We start from the raw sequence: 27,959 nt of genomic DNA, 5'->3' as shown, positions 1-27,959 counted from the left end.
TATGGTACATACAGGTGTTAAGAAATATTTAGAGTTTCTTGAATGACATGTCAATGGCTTACTACAAAGTGTTAGTTTCTAAATCTGGAGGCTTTTCAAAATTTGTGGTTTTGTGGCAGTGGGGTTGTTTGGTTTATGGGATTTGGAGAGGGTTGGTGGTGGTGGCTTTTCTAGTAGAAAAATATAATACTAGACTGCAGTTGGTTCACTACTAATATCTCCCATAGAGGAAAAAATTCGATTTCTTGTATGTTTATGCAGTGCCTGTGAGACCTGATATGGTAGTATATCACAGGAGTGCTTTGAATTCAGAGTTTGTTTTTGCAATCAGTGATCCTTCTGTGCTAGTGTATTTTAATCTGTAGTAAAATATTTTTGAGTTTAGTAGAAAACCCAATCTTATGCTGTGTTCTCTAGTAAGGTAGTTAAACAAGCTAATTGTTTCCTATTGCATTAAGTGCTTTTGAAAGTTGACTGTTGTTGCCCTGGTGTCATTCAGTGTTGTTGTGTATACACTGGTAGATTTCAGGAAGAGATGAAATGTGGAAAAACTGCTAAGTTCCTATAAACAAATTTTTAACAAATTTCACAAATTCTTACGAATTTATTAACTGTGGTTATCTAAGTTGGCTCTTCCAAACATAGTATGGATCTTTCTAAAAACTGCAAGTTACTGAATGTCTCCGTATTACTGTTTTTTCCTAGAAGTATTCATTTGCGTTGCTCTAATGTTCCTAGAAGTCAATGGATGCAATTGCATGGAATTGGCAGGCGTTAGACGTAAATGCATTTTTCTGCGTAACAGTTTTACCAAACATCAAGGCATGTATATTCACTTATTCAGTGAGGCAGAAGCATAAGGGGCACTTTTTTTTCCTCAGCTGGGTCACTAGTTAGGGGAATTTTTCTGTTTTTAACCCCTGCATGAAAATTGGCAGCGGGCTCCAAAACTGAAGTAAAAGAGGGTAGACCAGCACTGATTAACAGATTACAGAAAACACGATTACAGCAATGACATTTCTTACGGAAATGAAACTAAAAGGGTCATCTGACCTCACTGATTTTAGCTGTGTGCAGCACTAATTAATGGGTTCATCCAGATGTTTCCTACCCGAAAATATTAGTCTGAAATAAATTCACCTGTAATTCTTCAAATTTTTGGGTGATCACAAGTTTCTGTAATTAAATCCTAAAAAAAACTTCAATAAGTTGTTGTCACTTAATCTCCCTCATCTAGAGGAATGTGATGACTGAATGTTTTAGGAATCTGATGAGTTTAGGTGTCGTGAATCACCAAAAACTTCTGCAGATCTTCTATGAACCAATGAGTTACTCAACAAATCGGTGGCTTGAGTAGTCATTGCAGCAGAATCAGTGTTTTGATACCTTTTACTTGTTTGGATTTTTTCAGACTTCTTTTTTTAAACTTCCATGAAGCAAAGTTATTCTACTATCATTCTTCCCTTTACTACCCTCAGTAGTTTTTAAGAAGCTTTCCTTTCTCTGTTTTGTTGGCTTTGATGTGATATGGAACATGCCTATGAATATGAGGGAAAAGCGGCAGCTCTAGTATTTGTTTTGCTGTATTCTTGCTTATATGCCCTCTGTTCGCTGCATGTTTTCAAAGTAATGGAATATGAAACAACTTCTTGTTGAGTATGAAAACAAGCATTAAAGTGAAACAAAATATTTTTATCTTAACCAAGTCTCAAATCAAACTATTTATACTTGACCTATTTTGTTTTTCAGAGTACTGTAATTGAAAGTGCATCTTGTACATTTGAGGAAGGACAAATTCATGATTGAATGGTGGATTAATAAGTGGCTGTCTTATTCCAAGAGTAAGAAGATACCCCGGGAGTTGGGAAGAACTGGATTTTCACCCTAGATCAGCAGCTTTGCTGCTCACTTAAACACAGATGAATGAAGACCCCATTTGGAAAATCACCAGGTCAACGGTCCAGAGCTGATGCAGGTGAGGTGTTTTTCTGGGTGGTTTTGTTTAGTTTTAGTGGGTAAAAAATGTTCTTACTCTGTAGATTTTATATATATTTTTATATATGTGTGTTAATGTTTTTATAAAGATGCTACCATTCCTTTCTTAAAAGAGCATTCACTTATGGAGCTAATAAATTGAAAAGGCATATGTAAATTTAATTTAGCAGTACAGATGCACATGTAAGAAGTGTTTAATATAGTCTATAATAAAGTTTTACTAGAACTGTAAGTTACATAAAAATTCTAAACAGGAACAGAATCAGTTTTTTGTAGGATTAAGTTGACATACTAAGGAGAGAATTTCTCTTGTTCATCTTGAAGTGTGGGAACATTATTTGCCATATATTTATAACTTAGAGTAAAACTCATGGTTTTATAGAAGCTGATCAGTTAGTAATTGTAAAAGAGAATCTCTTGAAAATGATACAAAAAATGCAAATACTGCTGCTACTGTGTGTGCTCGCTAAACTGAAATAAGTTAGTCAAAATATTTTAAAGCAATTTTTTATTCAGAAAAATGGAAAATACTGTGTAAGCATTCATCCTCTTATGACTAGTTAGGGTTATTCAAAGTTTTGCATCTGGAAAGACTAGTGAATCTCAGTCAGTCTTTTGTGCTCTGCATTACTATCAGCAATGATGCAAAAAAAAAAAAAAATAAGGCATCAAGTGGCCAACAAAGAATCGTTTTGTAGGTTGACACTTGGTCCTGTCTACAAGGAAGATTGGAAGATCAGGTGTAGGACTTTTAAAGGCAGCTACTGAGCAAGAAAGAATGTTTATCACAGCAGTAGTTTCACTAATAGTGGTCAAATTCTTCCTTTGAAAAAAACAGCAAGTGCAGTAATTGAGTTCATCAGAGGGAGAGGCCTTGCAATGTGATATAAACTAAAAATATAGCAAGTTAGTAGTTTGGTTGTTTTTGTTTAAGTATCTCTAGGAGAGAAAGCTATCAAAAGTGCAGCCAGGTAAAGTGACAGTGGCAACTCTACTCCTTCTTTTTAGAAGGAGAATTTGGTTACAAACAGGTGAAGAGATATTTTTCTTTAGTTATATGTTAAAAGTTAACTTCCTAGAGGGTGGAATTACTTAGTCCAGTAGTTGTGGCAGTCTTCTGTGTGTTCGGATTAATTATATGTCAGTGATTCTTGTGACCATTTATAGTCTTTTTAAAGTCGTCGTGGTGAAGTTTTGGGTTAGGTTTGTGATTGCTGGGGTTTTTTTTCCCTGTTTGGGAATGTTAAAGATTTACCCTAGTTAAGTGATCACTGAACTTGGCATTTACTTTATTTGAAATAGTAATGAAAATAACAGGGTGAGTATGACATTTGTTGCATACGTAACTGGAGAAATACGGGTTTGGCTGTTGTATGGATAAGGAATTGGCTGGATGGCTTCATCTGAAGAGTTAGTCAATAGTTCAATCGCCAGCTGAAAACCAGTGACAAGTGGTGTCCCTCAGGGATCTGTACTGGGACCAGTACTATTTAGTATCTTCATCAATAACATAAAGAGTGGGATTGAGTGCATCTTCAGCAAGTTTGCTGATGACACCAAGCTGAAAAGTGCAGTTGATTCACAGGAGGGAAGGGATACCACCCAGAGAGACCTTGGCAGGCTTGCGGAGTGTACCTGTGTGGAAATTTAGCAAGACCAAGTGCAAGGTCCTTCGCCTGGGTTAGGGTAGTCCCCAATATCAATACAGACTGGGAGATACTGGTGAATGAAAAATCAGACAAGAGCCAGCAATGTGCACTTGCAGCCCGGAAAGCCAACTGTATCCTGGGTTGCATCAAAAGTAGCGTGACTAGCCAGTCAAGGGAGGTAATTTACCCCTTCTACTTCGCTCTCATGAGACCCCACCTGGAATACTGCGTTCAGCTCTGGGGTCCCCAACATAAGAGGGACATGGACACGTTGGAGCGAGACCAGGGCAACACCACAAAAATGGTCAGAAGGCTGGAATACCTCTCCTAGAAGAAAGACAGAGAGTTGTGATGTTCAGCCTGGAGAAGGCTCTAGGGGCACCTTATTGCAGTCTTCAATTTATAAAGGGGGGTGGGTTATAAGAAAGATGGAGACTTTTTACCGAAGTCTCTAGTGACAAGGCAAGGGGTTTCAGACAGAAAAGAGGGCAGATTTAGACCACATGTAAAATTTTAAAAAATTGTGATGAGGCATTGGAAGAGGTTGCCCAAAGAAGGCATGGCTGCCCTGTCACTAAAATGTTCAAGGTCAGGCTTGGTGGGACTTCAAGCAACCTCATCCAGTGAAAGTTGTCTCCCCGCAGCAGTGGGATTGAGTTAGGTGATCTTTGGAGGTCCGTTCTGTGATTCACTAGAACAGCTGTAAAAGAAAGTCTTGTATACAAACAAGTAACTTTTAAACAGGATTTGCTGTACTTTACAGCATGATTGATCATCTGGGAGTAGATAATACAGCATTAGTATATTCTGTTCTTTTTCCTCCTGATTAAAAGATGGCGAAAGCATGGAAATAGTTTGTGAACTTTATCTTTGATCTGTTAACTGTAAAATCATGGGATTCTAGGAGACTCTTGGGTCATGTACAAGTTACAAAAAACTATCTGGAAATATGGATAAATCTTGAGAAATAAAGGGAGATGGAGAAAAGAAGGAAAGCTAGACTTCTTATTTCTTCACAACAGTAGAGTACATGGCTACAGCCTTTGTGGGTTTGTGCAAAGTATAGACTTGCTTTCCAGAATGGTTTCAGTAGATCAGCCAGCTATTCCCATGCATGGCAGTGTGCCTGTCTCTTTAAATGGGTGTAGGCCTGTCTCCAATATAAGGGAATATGGCTTTTTTTTTAATTAACATCGTGCAGTATTGTTGACCGTAAAATAAATTGTGATTACCCATGTGTTTACATTTATATTTGGCCTTTTTGAGTTTAGTGATCACCTATTTAATGCTATGTAAGTGAAAGTCATGGTCCTTGAGAGTCCTTCCTAGCAGTTATCTCCCAGAGGTACAGAATCCTACCAAACTGCTTAATGGTCAGGAACAATTGTATTGCCTTTACTGGATGGTTTGAAAACAAAGTACTTTCATAGTAAAGATGATAACTAGGAGACATTGAATCATATACCAGCTTTCGTAGGGTTTTTTTTCCATTTAAAAGCAAGTGCAAATTGTTTCAGTACTGTCTTCATGAACTAAGAAAAGAGACTCCAGACCTAGATGTGATGTGCTTAAGATGGCAGGGAAATCTTCTGGCAGAGTCAGAATTAATTTTATCTCTGTACTTCTGGTCTACTTTGATTAAAAGAATTCTCTTTCTCCAAACTCTTTTAATTGAGATTGGGCAATACTAGGTGTGAATAAGCATGTCAACATATTTCTTACATTGCTGAAAGTAGTTCTGAAATAGCTGCCAGATACAGCAAAATTCCTGTGGGATTACTGCTGTTCGCACAGAAGATTCTGAAATATAACTTTAAACCATCCAGCTTTTGCTTATTTTTGTAAACGCAGGAGATATTCAGAGAAGTAAGATATCATGGTGTGTTTTGAAGAGTCTAATTTTCCTGGGGTGAATGGAAGGCACTGTCTGATGTGACAACAATAAAAACATTGCCAGTGGCTTTCTCACATCCTTCTCCCTATTCTATTCTCCTAAACCTCCCAGCTGAAATGACATGCATACTTCCCTTGGAGTCAACTTCCTGAAAGAGTGTTTGTTTTAGTGTGTTTTGTCTAATCCTTTTTCTGTCTTTGTTTAGAGTAAAGCAGAAGTATTTGGAAACATGGTTTCTAGTTTTGCTGTTGAATCTTAAGGATCTGTTATGACCAGAATTAATTGAGCCTCAAAATGTGTAGACCATGTGATAATTAAATGCTTAATTGTCTTGCTCTTAACTGGGAGCTGAAGTTTGTGTTCACATTCTGTTACAAAAAATTTGTTTCTGTGCTCCTATGTAAGCGACTGGAACATAAATATTTTCTCCTTCCTCAAACCCATCAAAGTCTGAGTCTTCACTGCTTATTACAAAGAAGATTAATACTAATCCATTTCATTTTTGTTCAGGTTTTTTTTCTGTTTTTATGCTCAGGGCAATTTAGTTCTACAGAGCATATTGAGTGTTATCTAAAATAGGGAATTTAATGGAGTGTTCTAGTTAGAACATGTTTTTCCATAGTTAAAAGGAGGTAAAGAACATTAATTTAAACCCATTCAGTCAATGGCATTCATGCTGTATAAAATGTAATAACTCTCCTTTATGGTTCTCTAATTAGTATTAAACATCTTTGAAGTCACATTTCTGGTTGTGACCAAACTGTACTTGACCCCAAAACACTTTGTACACAGATGTTTTTTCCTCTTGAAAGATTTGCATGAGGATAACTGCCCTTCAGTTGCTTGGGATTTTTTAAATGCCTTTCTGCTTTGAATTAAGCACTTGACAGAGAATGATTAGTGATAATTAGACTTGTATCCCAAGCCGTTTAGATAGTACTGGAGGTTTCAGGAGAATTTCAGCCAGGTTACTGGTGTAAGATTCCATAGTGATTACATGAAGATCAGCAATATATGTGTATGTTAAAAATGCGAATAAAAAATACTATCTTCTCTCAAATGTTTAAGTCATTAAGACATAGCAATATGACATCATAGGCATGACTTATTAAAAAGTCATGCATTTACAAATAAATATGTAAAGAAACTACATGCTATTGGCAATTCTTAATTGGGAAAGAAGTGTCTTCTGCAGAGTTGATTTCTTGCCACATAAACATAACTTTTATGTCTGTTTTATTTTGTGGTAGCTTTAATTCCTTCAATCTCACAAAAAAGCAAAATACACAGGATTTAAGATATCCTCACACATGAGAAGAATTTTAGTATTTCCAGTTAATTTCTTAATTCCTGTGGGGAAAATAAAAACAAAAACATTTCTAAATATTTTTGTTGAGAATTGGTTGTGATGGGCTTCACCACTTCAAAGGAATAATGTTGGAGCTGTTCAAAGACTATCTCGCATTAGCTGCTTGAAATAAATGTTTTATCTTGGTGTGGGTCAGATGGTATTTTGCAAGCAAGAGATTATAATTAAAGAGGTGCTTTGAGGTCCACAGCTATTCATCTGTGTGACAGGGTCTGTTCAGCATACATTTTATATTTTTATTACTGCTGCTTTTTTCTTCTTGGAACATACTATCTTTTTATGCTATTGCTGGACTTTAGTGTAAGTTCATATTAGGGAGATGGTCTTTCACATGCTGCTGTGAAAAGATAGAAGTGTGTACATCTTATTGATGCAATTTTGAGGGTTACCGCATTATGTAATAGATGGGAAACTAATTGAATGTTTGAAGACCAAAGTATAAAACATGCATTTGCTTGATTTTTATTATTTTTTATAAATAGTACCTGTAATTGTTTTAACAGTTACTTTTAAAGTGTTTCTTTTGTTTTACATGCCATTGATAACAAGTGGGAGAAAACGCACTTTGAAGCAGTTCTGGTGTGTTACTGCGATTTGACTGGACATAATTCTTGTTTTTCAGTGAGTGAAGGGGCATCAGGCAGTGAAATTTGGGGGTGTGTTTGGGAGGGTGCATGTGTGTTTAACAGTGCAGCTGCTACATCAAGCTATCTTACTGCTAAATGTGCCTGAACTGCTTAAGTTGACTTCTTTTAATTGTTCTGATTTCAAAATCTTCACTGAAGATTGCGAGGGTTATAGGTATACTATTTGAGTGTATCTTGTTAGCAATAAGGAATATGCTGTCCTGAGTGGTAAATAATAAAGTGGTACTGTTGAATTTTGAAGACTCCGCTCTCTCTGTGCCATCCTTCTCCTCTCTGAAGTTTAGTGTGCTGGTTTGGCTGAAAGCAAGTTAATTTTCTTCATGCAGTTAGAAACCTTCCTTTTTCGCAGCTAGCATTGTTATTGATTTGATTTAGTTTGAGAACAAGAAGATAACATTAACTCTGTCCCAATGTGTTTTTCTTCAAGTAACACTGCAATGGTTTTGAGTTGGAACAAAGAGAATGTAAGAGCTTATTACTGTTATCTTAGTTGCTATCTGGGAGCCAAGGTCTTTCTGGCCTCTCTGTCTGGAGGTGCAAGGCAGATAGGAAGGGAGGCATGGATGGGACAGACCTTGACTGACATCCAGGCTGATCAGTAAGAGTATTCCATGCCATTAGCATCACACTTTATGTTAAAGGAGAGCTGGGTTTTCCCGTTGTGGAGATGGAGACCTGTTCCAGTTCTACTTCATTTCATTTGAGTTCCACTCAGGGGTTCCTTTAGTTTGGCCCTTTGCCATCCTGCCCTTTTGCAGTGGCCTCTGGGCCTTTCTGCCTTTTTCCCTCTTCCCAAGGATCAGCTGTTTGGGACTAATATGTTCTCTCTCATCTTGGGACTGGCTGCTCGGTGCAGATGGAGTTTGTGAGGAATTGCTTTAAGTATCTTATGTTTTATATTCTATTTCCATTTTATGCATAGTAGTAGTGATGGTATATTAGTATTATTTTGTTAAACTGTGTTAATCTCAATCCACAAGTTTTTCCCTTCTCATTCTCTCACCTGTTGAGGTGTGGAGGGTTGGGGTGGGTAAGCAGCTGTCGTGGTTAGATCACTAGCTTGGGTTAAACTGTGACATTTAGATACAACTCTAAACTCTGGATGTTATTGAACTTCATGCCTATGAGTAACTTCTGGAGCTCTTGCAGCTTTCCAGTAGCAGTGGAAAAACTTGCTGAAGGAGTTCTCCTGGTTGAAGAAGGATTCAGGCAGGCAGATTTATCAAATCATTCTGATTTTGACTTTGTTATTAGAATATGCTAAATGTAAGGATTCTGTGCTGTTCCATCACCCTATTCAGAGATGCTTTAGGGGACAGAAATGTTAATAATTCAGTGAACTGTTGCCACAATTTCTGCAACTTTCTAGCCAAGTGAAGTGCTACACAATTCAATAATGAAGCCTGAGATGTCTTTAAAAGGAATTTGCATCTCCTTGACTTGAAATCAGACAGTGAAAAAGGTGAATACTAGCGAATAGGGTTGTAGTTGGTACAAGCTTGTCCTAGGATCTTCAAATACTTGCTATCATGTCTTCTTGAAAGCTTGTTGTATTCATATTAAACATCCAAATGCCATAACTTCATGTATTAAAGTGGAAGCTCTCTTAAGGTACTGACATAAAAAAACTGAGCCATGCTTAGTCATCTTAGTTGGCTTTGGTTTAGAGCTCACTACATAAACAAGTTGAATCCTATCAAAAATACGAGGTTCCCAAGGTGAGGAATTAGTGAAGAGGGCAAATACCTGTTCCCAGAGATCTTCATAGCTTCTCCTTTGTCTTTATTATGACTTCTGTAGCAAATATTTTTTTCTGTGTATGTCTGGAGTTACGATTCTTTACTTTAGAAAACTAAATGCTTTGGAGTTCCCTTCTTATGCACAGATTCAGAGTTATTGAGCGGAGGACAGCAAGCAAGTCTTGTGCCAAACCATCCTGCAGAATTTGTGGGTGCTATTTCTGTAGTGTTTTTAACTACTTCAGCTGATTTAGCCAAAATTTTACTTCATCTCATCAGTCAGTAATATAAAATATAAAATGACTGCGTTCGTGTTTGCCACTTTATATGGACAGATTTATGGTGGTGTTTTATTAAAAACAAAACACTTATTTTTAATAAAATCTGTTTTATTGTATTATACACTAATAAAACAGCCATCTCATATACAGAAATGTATCTGACAGTATGATCAGAAAGCTTGTTTAATGGTTGTAATCAAGTCCCAGAGTCTTCTGGATTTCTAATCAAGCTTTTCTGATATTGTTTTTTAATTTCCAGTTAATCGTTCTTATAAGCATGCAGTTTATAACAGTCAAAAATTGCAAATAGTATCTTTACAGTAGTAATTGGTGTGTAAGGCTTAATTTTTGAAACACAAACATTTCAGTTATCATTACAGCTGGAAATACAGATTCCTGAGGATTTGATACAAGCTTGAGTGTTGTAACATAAGATGTAGTATTATTTTAATTGTCATTTCTGTAACTTTGTATATATTCTCTTTAATTTTTCACATGAAAATGCAAATAATAAAATATTTATTAACACTTTGAAAGTTAATGGTGCTTGCCTGTCTTCTGTGATGCTACTACTGTCATTAAAGTTTTGGACATATATATTCCAAAGCTATGCTTGGAACCTGCACACAGTGTTAAATTTTGAGGAGTTGGTTTGTTAGACCTGTAGAGAAACTCAAATATTCCTCTGTAGGTGTTAATTTAAGCATCCATAGTTGAAATTCTGGGCATGTTTCTACATACATAAAACACTAGTGTTACACGTGTCAGTCTAGCACTCTCATCAGGTTCTTTTAGATATTGCAGACAAGGAAGGGTTAAGATTATAATACTGTCTGAAGATATTTGACATTACATGGCATTCTGATTTAGCAGAGCAATATACAGAAATCGCAACACAGTTGCAATACAGCAGTAGGTATTGTGACAGTGGCCTCTTGGTGGTGTGAGGCACCTGCATGGCTGACCAAGCTTTTCTGCACTGTAGCTCCCTGGAGGTGGCAGATTTCAGCATGGCAATCTGCAACTCTTGAATATTATCACACCTCCATCTCCATTGCCCCATCCCTCCCTGGTGGCTGGCAGGGAGCTGCCTGGCCCTGGAGGCAGCAAAGCCCCGCAGCAAGTCTGCCTGTTGCAGTGCAGCGCTTGTAGAAGAATCCCCAGGCCTCAGTACTAAACCTTGAGTCTCCTCCAGGGTGAGGGTAACCTGATTTGCTCCTTTTCCCAATAAACAAGTCCTTCATTCTAGGTCCATATCTCGTGGTTTAGCTAAAATTTTAGTTTGGAGATAAATTAACTAATTCTAAGAAGGTAAAACCTCCCACAAAGGGATTCCTATGGTATTTGCTCAATTTTTATGATGGAGAAACTGCTTTAAAGTTATATTGTTTAACGCCAGCTGGCCATGAAGCACCATACAGCCCCTTGCTCGCTGCCTCCCTTGCCTCCACCCCCCTGAGGTAGGGTGGGGTCAGAAAACCTCATTGCTTGAGATAAAACCAGTTTAATAATTAAAAAGGTGTAATAATCATAATAAATTGTAAAGAAAAGAGGGAAGGGGAAAAAAAAAAGGGGAAATAAACCCCAGAAAGATAAGTGATACAAGTGAGAAGAATCGCTCACCACTAACTGACTGATGCCCAGCCAGTCCCCCAGCACCAGTGCCCTTGCCAGCCTCTCTCCAGTTTTGTTGCTGTACATGACATCATATGGTATGGAATACCCCTTTGGTCAGTTGGGGTCAGCTGTCCCAGCTTTGCCCCCTCCTTACTTGCACACCCTCGGGCTCCTTGCTGGTGGAGCAGTCTGAGAAGCAGAAGAGGCCTTGATGCTGTGTAAGCCCTGCTCAGCAGTAATGAAAACATTCCTGTGTTATGCCATTTTCAGCACAAATATATAGCCACATACAAGCTACTGTGAAGGAATTAAACTTTATCCTAGCCAAAACCAGTACAATTAGAGGAGTGGGAGAATTAGGATCAAGCCAAACATGCCCTGACCGTTGATCATCTCCAGCACACATAGCAGCCATCACTTTAACAGGGTCTGTTTGAGTTGACCTTGGTAAATGATCACTGCACATGTGGACATTGGATATGATCTGGGGCTGTAGTTTTCATTCTGAAAACTTATTTTGATTATTCTAGCTGTGTACATCAGCTTTTATACATCCTATTACCTTTGTAACTTTTTTTCTCTGACCTTGTTCTTGCATATCTCCTCTGGTGACTTCTTCACTACTGCTCATGAACAGCTTTCTAACAACCAGCACAAGCCTGCTTTCCCCTTTCCTCTCTCCAACTTACTAGAAGTTTTCCATTTTTCATATTCGTGCCAAAATATCACTGGGATCAATGCAATGTTCTTCCCTTTATTAAAAATCCCACTTAGGATGTCTACATTGCTATTTTTCAAAACTATCACCTAGCTTTTTTCCACCCTTTATTTGTACTCACAACAGTGACTCTAAACAGTCTTTTCACTACCCTTCCTTACAGTACAAGTCACTTCAAGCTGTTATTTGTGGCTAAAGTGCTAAATCAGAATTCCTGGTATGATTGAATTCTTAGTAAATAACACTCACTCTGTCATTATCATGGCCATGATGCCAGTTAGTGTCGAGAGTCCACCACTCTTGTGACCAGGTTCTCTTACCTGTTGCATTCAAGGAGGGTTTAATGTTTTAATACTTTTTTTTAAAAGTTTTTTGGACATTGTACTAGTTTTTGATTTAGCAGAATGTTGCAACCATAAAAGCATCAGTACTTAACAGAATACAATAATCACAATATACAATTGCATCTCAATACAAATGTGATTCTTTTTGTTGGTCTTTATAACGTGCTTGCCATCACAGCACTGAGTGTCCCCAGTTACTGGGAAGGAATACATGGGTTGAAGCCAGCTCAAGCCTGTTGCTCTTCTCAAGCTCTTTTTGTTCATTGTTTGGTTTTTATTTATTCTATTAGGCTGAGATGTGTGTATACTTCCCCAGTGATGGTCTGGCTAACTCAGGAAGACATGGACTTGCAGTCTTTTGATTAATTCAAGGATGAATAGTACACAGCCAGTTGATTCACTTAACTGTTGCAGCTGATTGATCATCTCAACTGTTATGCCATTTTCCTAGAACAAAGACCACATAGGTCCCTGTTAAGTTCAGCTTTCTTATTAATAGTTACGGTTGGTTGCTCCTTCTATTTATCCCCAAGCTTTGTGAGCCTGTAGCCTGTGCCTGTCTCTGCAGAGCCTTCTACCACTGTAGCAGTTCACTGATCAGACATAACATGAAGTGTTTGGATTCTTCAAATTTTAACATTCAGAAGGAACACTTGTGTAAGATGGCTTTTTTGGCATTGTATACACGCTTTATTTTTCAATAATTCTATATATCATTTGTGTTGTAGGTCATGCAGGAGTGTCTGCCAGCATGATGAAGAAAAGAACTTCCCACAAGTAAGTCATCAATATTTTTACTAAAGCATAGGTCTCTGTAAATAGAAGTACTGTTCTAGAAGTTTATTTGTATTATTCCACTCACTTTGTTCTTGGAAATCATGTGGAATAATATTCAGTCTGTATATGTGTGTAGAGTCAGACTTCTATTTCTTTCAGGAGGGTGGTAGGAAAGAGTGCCCCACACATAGAGTTTTAAACATTGTTTTGACTGTTAATGTGAAATTATCCTTGAATACGATTTTGTAATTCTTTCTGAAATTCAAACAGAAGTAGTTGAGAGCCAGAAATTAGCCATGTGTACTCTAAGATCCTTGCTGTCTGGCACAGAGTTCATGCATTGTCACCAGGCCAATAAAAAAATGCAAAGCATGCTTACTGATAAATTAGTCTGGAAATAATCTTATATATATTATCTTATATACCTGATCTTGCATTCACTATAGCTGTAGTTTTGAAAAGGATTTTTTACCTTTCTAAAACAAAGAATATTCTGAAATACTTGTGTAAGAAGGCTGCTATTTGTGTGTGAAGAATACCTGCTTATCCTATACATTCATGGCGTGTATTTTTCCCTCTACAACGTTTTTAAATAGTAGCAGCTGAGCATTGGTGAGTAGTTGTGTGAAAATAGAGATAATTTTCCAAGCAAGAGGGCTTATTGTCAAACAGTGAGATATCATATCTGGCTACATCTCTGGTGGGAGAAATCTGGTGGGAGAAATCTAAGCTGGGTAAGTGGGCAACTCGCTAAAATGTTCCTGGTTGTATTTTAAGTGTAAAGACATATAAAGGTACATCAATCGAAAGCAATTTGTTTGGCAGGCTTATTTTCTACAATTAACATAGTTAATCATTGCTAACCGTGTTAACTGTTTCCCAGAGACAACACCTGATGTAAAGCTGCTCTAATCCCTTCCACCAGCTCATCATTATCCATTCTTGTCTATCTTCATAGAGGGCAAAGAAAAACATTTTTTTGTCTAGGGGCAGGTAGAGTTGGTTAAAACTTAATTTCTCTTGTTCTCTTTCAACCGCTCAGAGAAAGGAGTGTATGATGGGAAGACTATCAGAGGTGGGTTGCCTTTTGTACTTGAGGGTGGCTAGATTTGTCTTTATTGTTGTGGTGATATACACTTACTTAAATATATAAATAGGCTGTAAATTGTTAGCATAAAGGCTTTTATATGGCTTCATAAGAAGTTTTGATCCTAAATGACATGATTTTGAGGCATTTAACTGAAGCATCCAGCTTAGTTTTATGTTCATTTAGCCCGCGTCAATTATTTATTTAGTGAAGGGTTTTTTTGTACCAAACCAAGATGATTTGTGTGTTGCTTACTGACTTGTCTGAGAATGAGACAGAGAAGTAGAGCATAGTAGTTTACCAGAAACAAGTAGGTTATGAATGACCATGTAATAATACACGCTGATACTATTCTGAGCTGTTGCAACAGACTATGAGTTACTAATGCATACTTTGTCACTGATTTAGTTATTTAGTTACTCATTTAAAGAAAAAGATAAATCAGCCTACTGGCACTCAAAGGCCATTGAGGAGATTTTGAGCTATTATAGCTTCAGAAATTGTGTGGCAGAGTAAGGAGCCAAGAGGATGAAACAGGGCAGTTCTTCAGTAGTTGAGAATGTGATAGAATGAGCAGTATGGATGAGTCTTCTGAACTCTTCTTTACTAAATAGCAGTGAACTGCTGAGACCTTTGGAAATGGTTCTCATGTTTACAAGGCGGTTCTTCCAAGTGCGCTGTCAGTGAGTTCTGGTAAATCTCTACCAATATGAAGCTGACCTCACTGGCATCAGATCAGTCAGTAATCTCCCAGATCTCATTCTTTCCACCCATGATGCATAAGGAAAGAGTACAAGAAAATAGTGTAAGCATAAAACAATGCTTTCTTCATGTGCCCTCTAGATTTCTTTTAGCTGGCAATTCAAGGACTTTGAGGTGCAGGTTATACCTGCAGTTCAACTACAAGTGAACCTAACCAGTTTGAACTTCTGATCCCACTTTAAGCTAACTTGCTATCTTGGTTCCTGCAGCATCTGAAGGTGAAATTCACAACTGTAAGATGGGTTTTGAGGGACTGCAGAAAGAACTTTTAAAAACTTATAGCTGAACTAGTGTGCATCATAACCTGAATGTTGTGAAAAATAGTTAATAACAGTTCTCTCATCACTATTCTGCTCATAATGGTTGACTGTAATAAGATTAGAATTGTAATAGGTTTTGGGTCCTATTTTCCATAACTTTTCTTTTTGGCACCATGAAAGACATGAAAATGTTCTGATCATTGCTGCTGTACTGCATTTGTACTCTTTTATAGTTTTCCTTCCTGTTTTTCACAGTTGTGCCCTTTTTGCACATGTGAGGGGTATGGTTTTCTTTTCAGATTTTTTTGGTTTGGTTTGGTTTTTCCGTAGTTCTACTCTGTGGTGTTTTTCTGAGATTAGGTGGGGGAAAAAAAAACCACCACAACAAAAATAACCCACAACACACACACACACTTAAATGGATAACTTTACTCAGTAGGCTATTTTTTTCAGTAAATTATAATTTGTCTTTTAAGCACAGCCACATGAAGTAGCGGTTGGTTTTTCTGCTGACCAGTTCTGTTCTACACTAGATTGCTTTCCCTGGTAGCAGCTGCCAAACAAAGGTGTGTGTGAGGACCATAGAAATACAGCTTTAAAATCTGGGAAGTTTTCCTTCTGCCTATGTAATCTCTAGAAAGTTTCTGAAGTATCTCGTTGTGATTATGGAACTTTTTCACATAACTAGGTTTTAGTTACCAGCTTCTGCCTTCAAGACAAGGAAGAAAATCTGAAACTTTGGGGGACTGAAAGGCATTTATTAACAACGAGGATGTGTCTGATGTGTCAAGAGCTATTTCCAGCACTTGCTGTTTTCTGGTATTCCTGGCTCCAGGTTTTACATGTCTAGGAAAATTATTATCCAGTCTTCAAGAGCAAATCTTTGTGGAGTTTTAAAGATAGTTCTAATGAAACAGAAGGAAGAAATTGTGTTGGGCCATCTGAATACAGGATTGTAGAAGCTAATGTACATTTGTATTACTTGGTGTATCATGGAAATAACACACTGTTGAGGAGACAAGAGGTTTGATTTGGTTACTTGGTTGTCTTACATGAAAATATATTCATAGCTAGTATTTATTGATCTGTGCCGTTATTGAGATCTGTGCTTGCTTTCTTAATGATATGTTCAGATGCATGAACAATTGGGTTTTCCTTGGTAATTTACTGGTTTTAAAATCTCATTTCTTACAGTGTGAATCACTGCAAATGAGAGTGAAAGGCTGTTCAGTAGTACAACCTTCAAACAAAAATTTGAACTGCAAGTACACCTGGCTGGTACTTGACTTGTAATGAAATTTGTAATGCTTTTTGCTCTCTGAGTCATTTTAGAGGTAGTTACCAGTTTGAACTAAGTTTTTTAGTATTTTTCCGTCACAGTTTTTGAAATGTGTGAAGCTTTTCACTTAATTATTCCTATTTAAACACTAAAGTAGATTATGCTTTATAGGCAGAAAGTAAAATTGTGAGGTTCAACATGAAAAGTTTTATTTTTACCTTTTTCAATGATGAGATCATCAGAAGCGTAGACAAACTGTTTAAAACTGACACTGTTTTATCCATTTTAACTTTTTTATCTTCAGTTGGTTTTATTCTACTTTAGAATGGAACTACGATTCATTAGAACTGAATAAATGAATTGCATGCAAAATAAACTTACTGTGCCAAGAACCAGATCTCTGATCTCATTTTGTAATAGTAACCTGTTACTGAGACTATTATAATTAAATATATATAAATACATACACTTCAGCAAGAACTAGAATTTGGAAGTGTGTTCTTGTTTCTGCATAAAATTATGCAAAACCAACTTTGTGGCAGAATGGCTCTTAACCAGAAGAGGTTGGAGTTCCTACAATAATCTGTGCTATCAAAGTTAGGAATACAAAAATTGTAGTTTGATCTTGCTGAAAAGGTCAAATGATAACAAAAGTGAAATTTAACAAAACCCCCTGCTGAGATCTTTATGGTGAATGAAAGTCTGTAGGTGGGACAAGCTGCTGAAGGAATCATATATCTTGTTTTTAATAGTTATGATTACAACTCCAGCCTTACACATTCCAGTGTCATGTAGTTAGTACATTATCTGCAAGACTACTTCCAGGATTTCAGTGTTATGATTGTTATTAGTCTTTTTTGGATCATATAGGGACTTGTCTGAGAGCATTCATCGTTCCTAGAGATATTTCTCTAAGGTCGCTATCTCTAATCTAAGGAAGAAATTATTTTCTGCAATTTTCTCTGTTAGATGTTGCTTTTAAGCATCCTAGTGGTGTGCATATTTTATTGCCATTTAAATGAAGTGTGCTACAAGTAGTAACCCAAAAATTTTTTTTACAACTAGTTGACATTCATGAGAATTTTAATCAGATGCCCCTCTATATAATCTTTTTCAGGAATTAGTAAGTGCATTGTAACATGCTGTAATAGATATAATACACATTTATTATCACCAATATGCTGTCTTGATAGTGTTAGTTTCTTCCATTTGTATTCAAAATTGTCAATTAGTGTTTTTATGAACTAGTTAGAACAAACTTGTTTCAATGATTTGAAACTGTCAAATAGCTAACATGGCTGTTGATACAAACAACTGTTATTCAGCAGAGGGAATTTCCATGCAACATCCATGAAAACAGAGGAAGGACAATAAAGTATATGTAGTGTATTTTCCCCGTTAAGGAGTATGCCTTCTATTACCATTACCATTGCATATAATTTTTCTTTTACTATATTAAAAAGGAATGCTAGAGAAGTGTTGTTGCTACCATGTGTCTTCAAAAATATTTGGAGTCAAAAATATCTTTAAATGCAGAAGGAAGCTAAATTTTCTTCAGGTGAAAACACAGGTTAGGGAAAACAAATACCTTGTAAGATTTTTAGTCTGCCACTGTTTCCACTGACTTCTTCCTCCTGGGACAGGATTTTATTTGTTCTGCAGAGAGCAACAAGGTAGTGAAGTTATAATACTGCTAGGTAACCTTGTGCTCTGAGACCTGATCAGGTGAGTTTTACTTTCGACATTCAGTGTAGCAAGGGCTAAAATAGTTCTTTTGGCTTAAGCAAGCTAGTTTTAGAAATGACTATTAAGAAAACTAACCTTATAAAGCACATGAAAAATGTTTCACCACTCTTCAGTGTGTTTTTCTTTTTTCCAATACAGTGTAATGTGCTTTATACCCTGATTTGAATAAGGTGCGCTAAGCTATAAAATATGTTGCCATCCTGAAGCATACAGTTCTTGTCTCGAGTAGAATTTTGAATATATATATATACTTGTTTAATATTATGTTTGTATCTGTGTGCAGAAAGCATAGAAACAATGTGGGACCAAGCAAACCTATTTCTCAGCCACGAAGAAATATTGTAGGCTGCAGAATACAGCATGGATGGAAAGAAGGGAGTGGACCTGTAACACAATGGAAGGGCACAGTTCTTGATCAAGTTCCTGTAAACCCCTCTCTCTATCTTATAAAGTATGATGGATTTGACTGTGTGTATGGACTAGAACTGCACAAAGATGAAAGAGTTTCAGCACTTGAAGTTCTTCCAGACAGAGTTGGTAAGTGTTTGGGGCTTTTTCTCCTAACTTAACATACATATAAGTTGACATATACTATTAAATGTTCTCCACTAATCTCTCCAGACTTCTTCCAAGATAACATCTAAACATTTAAATGTTATTAGCCATATTCATTTTTGTCACATGGCAGGTAATCTAAATGCTCTATTTAAATTTTCTTGATTCCACAAAGATTTGATGATACCAGCACATGCAGTGCTGTCTTCTGTCTTTTAATTAATATGCAGTACATTCAGTAGTTCTTGTTCAGAGTCTTATCCCAGAAAACATGTGTGATGTTAACATTGATATTTCTGTTAAAATTTAAACTGTAAGCCATCTTGGCTGTGTTGTTCTGTTGTGTGTGTCTGACAGTAATAACAATACATTTTTCCTGATGTACTTTGTCTAAATACTCTTAATAATGGGGGCAAAATATGTTTTCTAAGTGAAATAGCTTGTTTAGTAACAAGGCTTTTTGATTTTTCAGAATTAGCACTGGATTGTTAAGCTGCAGGTTTTTCAAACTGTAAAGGTCAATATTTACCCAAGTAATTACTTGTTTATAAACAGAATAAGCTATTGCTTCTTTAAAGTTCTGCAGTTTTTCAGTATTGGACTCTCTGGAATGGACAGTGTTTGTTTTGTATATGAATTCGCTAACATCCAATAAAATTTGTCTATGAATCAGGGTAAAGATTACTTTTTACTGAGACATGTATCTATGCTTTTGAATGAACCTATGAAATGCTGTCATTTCAGCTTCATCTCGAATTAGTGATGCCCACCTGGCAGACACAATGATTGGTAAAGCTGTGGAACACATGTTTGAGACAGAAGATGGCTCAAAAGATGAATGGAGGGGGATGGTTTTGGCTCGAGCTCCTATTATGAACACATGGTTTTATATTACGTATGAGAAAGACCCTGTCTTGTACATGTACCAACTCTTAGACGATTATAAAGAAGGTGACCTTCGCATTATGCCTGATTCGAGTAAGTAGGCAGCTTTTTATATTAACTGTTTATGGACAGGAGGGTTGACAAACAAAGATCATCTTTGTTACTTCCTTGGGTGTTTTTTTAAGTATCACAAGTAACAAAGGTTATAGCACAACAAAGAACATCTGCTTTAACTGCTGAAATATTTTACTTTTATTAGCAGTGACATGTGCAGTAAAAGTATTTTCCATAATTATTCCTAATTCTGCTGAAAATGTGTATATACTACTGTGGAAGAGTTTATGCTTGGATTTTTTTAATGGAAACTGACAATAAAGAAGTTTTCCACTGTTGTTTTCTTAGAGAAGTATTACAGCTCATTGAGGTGGCTCACGATTTGTGTTTCTGAAGCAGTCTTGTGGGAATAATGTTTTGAGGCTTACTAATATAGTCAGATTAATTTTGTTGGGGTATATATCTTCAGTGTGAAAAACTGTTGAGTAGATTCTTGGAGGAAAGAAATCCTAATCTTTTGAAAATTCATTTTCTCTCACATATTTCAACACACTAGCAAGAAAATGTTCTAGTAGATTAGGAGGGATATTTTTTCCCTCCCTTCCAGATGTAAAAGTCATTGGGGCATTTCCTGTTAATGTAGAAGGATTTTCACTGAATCAATATTGGTCAAGAGATTTGGATAGCCAGTACAAAAAAAAGAGGAGAAAAAGCTTGTAAAGAATACTTTGTTTTTATTTCTCCTGTGTACCTGAAACACATTTCTCTGACAGAGGAAATCAGGCCTTGAAAGAAAATGAATACTAGATAACTCTAGTGATTGGCTACATCATGCCTTACATAAGTATTAGTTACAACTAATTTGTTGAGTTTGAGACTGTTCCTTCAGATATAGCACTGATAACAGACTGCTGGCTAAATAAACAAATGGCACTTATTTGCATAATGTCTTTAGTAATCATCTGTGAGATATTTCCCCCTTCCTCACAAGTCTAACAAAAAGCTGCTGCTTGTAAAGAGTGAGCCACAAATGTTAATGGAAAAAAGTGACCTTCCTCTTCCTGAGGGAATAAAGCAAGCTCTTCCAGATTTGAACCTTCAAATAATGTGTTCATTGTCTTAACTATTAAAAAGGACTTGGAATGTATTATGAGTCTGCTTTGCTTTCTTCCACCTTGGGAGTGGCAGTAGGGAGAGAGCTTATATCCTTTCCATTTAAGAATTAGTTTGTTTTAATGCACTTTTTTTTCCCTCAGTGCTCACCATGAGACTATCTTACTGCTTACCTCTTTCCAAAACACTTTGAATTATTTGCTGCCTTCCCTGAATCTGAATGCTTTCCAGATCTTTTTAATTATGTCCTTAAGTCAATGATTGGATGTTAGAAGTAGTATTTTATGAAAATAAAGTAAAATTTCTAGGGAACTCTCTTTTTTCAAAGACAGATTTCACATATGTGAGGAAACCAAATTTAGATAATTTCTTTTATGCTTTTTTGGTGAGGGGAAAGTGTATTGCTGGATCTGATACTAAAACTTTTTCAACACTACATAATGGCTTCTATGTGAGAATGTGTTTAATTTGTATCTTGGCCAAGGGAGGCTCTTTACATAACTTATATTAGAGGATAATAGCTATGCATGACAATGTATTTATAGAGGAGCTGAAACAAAAATTGAAAGCCAAACGTTTTAAGTTTGTGGAAGAGTGTTAAGTGTAAGTATGAGCCAATCTATTAACTCCCTGTTGGATTTTTTCTCTTTTGGCAGTTCTTTCATAACTCGCAGAACTGAAGATAGGTGAAATGTGTAAGAGGTTCTTAACACAAACTTGAAACAAAGACATGAATTTGAAAGCTTAGCCTTTCTAGAATAAAAGCCACATCAGACGTGACCATTACAAAGGAAATTCCTCACTAGAATATGAAACAAAAGTTTATCTAAAACTAGTATAAAAGAAGTCAAGCTGAGAAAGGTGTGGTTAGCTTCCAGTGCTCCACTACAGTGCTTTTACCCTCTATCACATTTGTTTTGTGATTGACTTGTAACCAACCCCTTGGCAATTGGCTTGTTACGAATCACACCTTTTTGTATCGGAAATGATCATAGGCATCATCTGAAATACAAGGATGCTTCTGGCTAGGTTTTGGTAGATAAGCAAATAATATGGTTAGACTTTACCAACACTATTATTCCAATATGGAGCCAAACCCCCATTTTCAGTAGTATTTTACACTACTATCATCTTAGAAGAGATGGTTTTGTTGCAGTGGCATGTATACACTAAATAATATGCGTAGGAGAGGGAGATTTAGTTTGCTGCCTTTTTGCTGAGGAAAGCTATTGCCTTTTTCTGCTGGTGACTTCAATTATCCCCAGAAATTTTCTGTAAAACTTCTTACCAATCAAAGTACTATTTTTGTATTAATGAAACTGAAGACAGTATAACTTGAAACTTTTTCTGGAAGTGTTGAGTGCTTGTCTGAACAAAACTAGTTTTCTACATACTTTGTATTTAAGACTTGTAGTTGTTTCATTTGAGTTTTAAAGAAGACTCTGCAGTTGTCTTCCATATTGAAAAATTCTGTTAATGGCTACCAAAGTACACTGTTTCTGTGTTACAGATGATTCACCTCCTGCAGAACGGGAACCAGGTGAAGTTGTGGACAGCCTGGTAGGCAAACAAGTGGAATATGCCAAAGAAGATGGCTCAAAAAGGACTGGCATGGTCATTCATCAAGTCGAAGCCAAACCATCTGTCTATTTCATCAAGTTTGATGATGATTTCCATATTTATGTCTACGATTTGGTGAAGACATCCTAGACATCATTGTGAACTTTTGCCAAATTTGTGGAACTATTAAATGTAAAATTTGTAGACACAAAGACTTGACTGCTTTCCAGTTAAATGAAAGCTTAAATGTCCCTGCGAACCCACAATCTCTGCCAGCAAAACTGTTTTGTTCCAAATAATATAAACAAATGTGACACGTTTTGTGTAAGAGAACTCCTTTTCTTGAAGGAAGTCAATATATTTGGGCAGGAGGGAGTTAAAAGCAAAGAACAGCTGCAAATTCAAGCTGTGTAAAGTTGATCTAGTATTGTAATCATTAATCTAAATTTTTTCATAGATTTTAACTTTTTCTTCAACCTTGCACTCACCTGTTCAACTGCCACATGCAAGTGTAGTTTGATATTTTGATATGCCTTCTTTTGTAACATTAAATTTAATTTCTTGGCTACTGGCAGTCCTTGTTTTCAGGGTTGGGACAGAGGTGACTTTTCTGAAAGGTTTAAACCGCTTGTGCAGCAAATGGGAGTGCCTAACCCAAGTAACATCAATCTGCTGTGTTTCTACACTTTATTTCAAATTTAGCTTAAGAACTTGCAGTACATGGAAACGCTTGTGCATTTTTAGTAGTCACAGGGCAGTACGATATCAAATGTTTGATTTACACATCTTTCAGTGAAAAGGTTTTAAGCTATAAAAATATATTTAATCTGTATAACCATTTAATTAGAAAATGCAAGTTAATGGCCCATATTCACAAGTTGTAGGAACCAGTAAAATACATGCAACAAGGCTGCCTTCGACCCTAAATGTACTTCTTTCTTTGTTTTTTGTTATTCACACTTCTTAGCAAAACCCAAGTGCTTGGTGCCACAAATTTTAAGAGTATATATGCTACTTCAGAAGACTTCAGACTACGCATTGGCAATCAGTAGTCTCTCATATAATATCAAAACCTAGCGACTTGAATGTTCATGTATGGACTTAGAAGCCTAACAGTAGTTAATATTTTACATGGTAAATACAATATCATACCAGGGGGGTGGGGGTTGGGGATCCTTTTACATGGAAGAGTTACTTTAGAGAAGGAGCAGCATTTGTTGCCTTCTGCTCAATCTGTTGCATTTCTTTCTTTGTATGTTTGTTTTGTTTTTAACCATTTTGGTTCAAGAAGGCATCTTTCTCACTTCTTCTTTTTTCTGGCTTTTCCACATAAGGAGTGTCCAGACAAATCTGCAGCTTAAACCTGTTGTTGCCTTTTGTGGTGTACATTGTACTTGCTTTGAGGTATGCTGTTAATGTGAATTTCATTATATGAACACTAGAGTTCTGCATGCCAGTGATGTACTATCTAATGGAAGCTATAGGCAGTCTCAGTGGTTCAGTCATCTGCATTAGATTGTGGATGTAAATAGCAGCCCACAACAGCAAAATTCTTTCACGGTTTTAATCTTGCAAGATAGCTGTAAATGAAGATTAGGATTTTTTAAGTGTGGCAGCTTTAAAAAGTGTCAGAATTGCAACAACAATCAGCACAGCGACAAAATTGTCATGTTACATGAAGGCAGAGCTCTGCAAGTGTCAAAGAACTGCTTCACAGAAACACAGGATGTGAAGACAGTCAACACTGTTGATGGAAGGAACAAATACTCTGATATCCAGCCATATGCCATTAGTGGAAGGATGCAGGAGAGGTGCTGTTAATCAGAGATCAGGATGACCTCTATTGTGGGTATTCTTGATATTGAAGACTCAGTGGTTTAAGCCCCTTTCTGTCCATTTTTTTTGCCTGATTTCATATTTTAGCCTTAAGGCTTGTGCCTCATTATGCTGTTGAATGGTAATAAATACTCTCCATATAAATATGATACCTTAATTCTTTGTCTTTGCTACTATATTGCATTATGTCCAGTATTTCATCATGGGCAACCAAAGGCAGGCTATTGTCTTTCAGTGAATAGCTTCTCAATGCAGTCCTTAAGCACTAAGTACCCGAGTCGTAAATGTTCCTTGTGTTTTGAACGAAGTGAGCAGATTTGCAACACAGTGTTTTCATCCTGCAGATCTGTTATGTGTTTTCTATTGACTCTTAAGAGTCCTGCATGTAAATCTCAAAGCTGAGCCTGGCTCCATGAGCCCAAGTTGATATTTGTGGCACAAGAATGAGTGAGTGTATTGATTATACACAGGATACGTGAATAACCTAGTACACTGAACTTTGGGCTATATATCTGAGGAATACAGCATTTGTTTTGAAATATCTGAGGTTTAGGTCTACTGGAACATTTTTAGCATTAGGCTTGCATTTGTGGGTTTTCTGCAAGCCTCTTGAATACACCACATATTCTGCCAATTAGAGTATAATCTATAAACTGTAAATTTTATGGTTGTTTTTAGATGTCCCCATTGTCTCTTGTGTGGATATTTCTTTCATCTTTTCTTCCTCTTTCCTTTTATTTTTTTTTAATAGCTTAAACCACCTTTTTGAGGCTTGAGACTAATTCCACTCCCTGCCCATCTGCTTTGGGCTTTGTTTTAGGCTCATGTTTCAGATCTGCATGCAGTGCTTGCGTTACCCTGGTAACTAAATGTTGGTTCCTTGTTATAGGGGTTCAACATTACTTTCCAAAATCACATAGGACTTGTGATGGCACAAGCCATGGATCTTTGTATAAAAGTTACTCGCCTTTCACATTTACCTGCTGTAGTGTTGTTGTATATTGTGTGTGTGCGTGTGTGTGATGTCAGGCTGCCATGTAAAACTTGAAAAGGAAAAAAAAAACCCTTAAATGCAGACCATCCTTTTTTGCATGCTTAGAGAGTTAGAACGTTCAATGTAACAAACTAAAGTTGCATGTTAAAATGTTTAGGTTTTTGTTTTGTTCTGGTTTTATTTTGTGTTCAGTTTTTTGTGAATTTGCTTATTGTGCTGTTTTAATGGTTGTTAGTAGGAATAAATGCACCGGTGAGACGAGCTTAGTGCCAACGGAAGGTAATTTTCCAGTTGTATGTGTCATACAGCATTTGAAGGGACCATGTGTTCTGTTAAATAGAAAAATAAAAACCACAGTTGATTAGCAAAACACTACCTTTTTATTCTTTCTTTTTGAGTGCCAAACCCTAAACTATGTTGGCGAAGACTATGGGGAAAGCCTTTTTTTTTTTTTTTTTTTTACTGCAACAGGTAGAAGCCTTCTTTAAATGAATCATTTAAAAACAGGCTTTATCTTCAGATAGAATTGACGTTGCTTCAGGGAAAAGAATTATGGTAAAAACAGTTTCTGGTTCCTTGAAAATGCTGTGCTTTTGTATTTTACATCATTAGTGCAATTTGGATGGTTCTTGGTATGTGTATAGTTCAAAGGTCTTCGTGTTCACATTTTAAAATTAGGTAATGACTTCATCTTTAGAGCTTGATTTCATTATTTTTATTTTATTTTGAACAATGTAGACAGTTCCCTGTTCTCTGCATTTAGAAGTATAAACACTTTAAATCTGTTACTTAATTCTGTAAGTAATTTTTATAATTATGATGTAACTCTATCCTTAAAACATTTAAAATAAACCCTTTATGTGCAACTTACGACTGTAAACTTTGTTCTCATGAGCAAAATGTGGAGATGTGATTTCAGATTGTGAAGAACCAGTTTCAGCAGTGGTGAACAGTAGAAGCATTTGGCAATGTTCAGGTGATAACATTTGTCTGCTTTGAATGAATAGAACTAAAAATTCAGTCAAGCACATTTTACTGATGATAAAAAGCAAAGCCGATCCAAACGAGAGACGGTGAGCAGAGAAGACAACATCACCATGCTGCAGAGCTTTTTAAGTTATCTAAGTTGTTCTGATTAATGCATGAAGGCTTAATTATTTTATGTTGTTAAATAACTGTGGCGGGCTTCCAGTATTGACCAGTTTTTTATTCCTACCTCTTTTCTCACAGTAAAGGGGAAAGTATTGTATGGATACCCCAAAATATGGTTTTTGGCACCAAGCTCGTTAGATGTGTACTGAAGATCTTGGAGCATGCCAGCATGCAGTTGGGATGAATACCCAAGCCTCTTCAGTTCCCTTAGTTCAGTATCCTGTTTATTGTATCTGGTTGCCTGAGAGACTGGTCCCAGTGAAGATTTATCTCGTGTACATCTGCTGATTAGGGAAAGTCTAAGACTTTGCTTTAGCAAGAGCATCACATCCAAACAGCAGACGTTAATCTATATGAGCTGGCTACATTGAATTATAGTTAAAAATAGATAACACTAACATTTTATGACTAATGCCCAAACCTATTCTGTATTACAGCTGATAAAACAACCTCAGTTTTGTAGTATCTCTTTTTCATAGAGGAAGGAGCCTTGTAAAAACAAAGATATTTTTGTTCTCTATTACTGCAGTAATGAAACTGCCCCTGAAAGCTGCTTATTTAAGGAGCCCATTTACAAACATCTCAAATGCCCATGCTTTGAAGACAATTATGTCCTACAGGTCTAGGAGGGTGGGGGTAGGAGTCCTACCCAGAGCTACAGCTTTAATACTACTGTACTCTGATTTCACATCTGTCAGGTTCCTTAACAGGTTTGCTCTCTCTGCTCTGTGAGTTTTTTCTTTCAAAATATTCATGCTGTAAGCAGTTGAGCTGCTGATGATTTCAGTGGACTCCACTATTTTTCAGGAAGGGTGAGCTTTAGTAAAGGTATTTTGGAGGAGGTTGAGCTGCTGCAATTTAACATCATTAAAGTCTAAAAGTAAGAACAGGTCAAAGAAACAACAAGTATTTTCTTGGCGTGTTACACCACTTAACTCTTTACCGATATTAATACCTTACCACTTTAATTCATTTCAGCATTGACAGCCTGGCAAAGTTATGAGGCTACTAACCTTTTTTTTTTTTTTTTTTTTCCCAGGCTTTGCTCTTCCTCTTTTTAGTAGATTACTGCCCTGTGAATTGCTTGATTCCTTTTCAAAATTCAGAGTGCAGAGCTGCATATGCACAATACAATCGGTGTATGCACAATGGAAAGCAGTGGGGATCTCAGCAGTGTAAATAGAGAGGTGTCTACTTAACACTAACCTGTTTTGCTTAGATGTTAATTACAGATTTCTGCACATTATTTCTCTGAAATCATTTATTTGCATAACCTGTGCACAATTTGTGTAAATGATTTTGTTGCCTGACAGTTAAAAAACCTCCATGCTTTGGCACTGGTTCCACCCACCTCACCTCTTTGCAATTAGTCCTTAAATTTACTTGTGTTCAATGGAATCTGACTTTTCCAAGTCGTTTTTGAAAAATTTGATGCATTTTGGTGCCATAGTGTTCCTCAGGTCTCTGCACTAGACTGACCTGTTCAAAGCTAGCTTTTGGTAATGAACATGGACATCTGCACATTTACTTCGATTTGCACAAACTTCTTTTGTTAATGCTTAAGAATGTTCCATGCAGACCTGACATTTGAGGGGTGTAATCTTGTTAATATCTTAAAATAACCAACATAACTTTATACCACTTTA

The 27,959-nt window shown here is 36.6% G+C and overlaps 1 protein-coding gene across 7 annotated transcripts in view; it reads left to right on the top strand.

Moving 5' to 3' along the window:
- SPIN1 (spindlin 1) overlaps positions 1-25,952 on the top strand; it is a 53,061-nt gene extending 27,109 nt beyond the window's left edge. For all 7 annotated transcript variants that reach the window (XM_065657225.1, XM_065657228.1, XM_065657224.1 and 4 more), the window contains 5 exons: positions 1,750-1,975; positions 12,982-13,030; positions 18,448-18,701; positions 19,464-19,697; positions 22,282-25,952. In XM_065657225.1, the coding sequence (XP_065513297.1) occupies positions 1,924-1,975; positions 12,982-13,030; positions 18,448-18,701; positions 19,464-19,697; positions 22,282-22,481 (789 nt within the window). In that variant the 5' untranslated portion in view covers positions 1,750-1,923 and the 3' untranslated portion in view covers positions 22,482-25,952. The remainder of the gene's footprint in view (positions 1-1,749; positions 1,976-12,981; positions 13,031-18,447; positions 18,702-19,463; positions 19,698-22,281) is intronic.
- The last annotated feature ends 2,007 nt before the right edge of the window (positions 25,953-27,959 follow it).

This window comes from Caloenas nicobarica, chromosome Z (genome assembly GCF_036013445.1).
Source record: "Caloenas nicobarica isolate bCalNic1 chromosome Z, bCalNic1.hap1, whole genome shotgun sequence".
In the NCBI taxonomy this organism is placed as follows: domain Eukaryota; kingdom Metazoa; phylum Chordata; class Aves; order Columbiformes; family Columbidae; genus Caloenas; species Caloenas nicobarica.
Note: the sequence above shows the minus strand (reverse complement) of the source record. Positions and strands in the feature narration are given on the sequence as shown.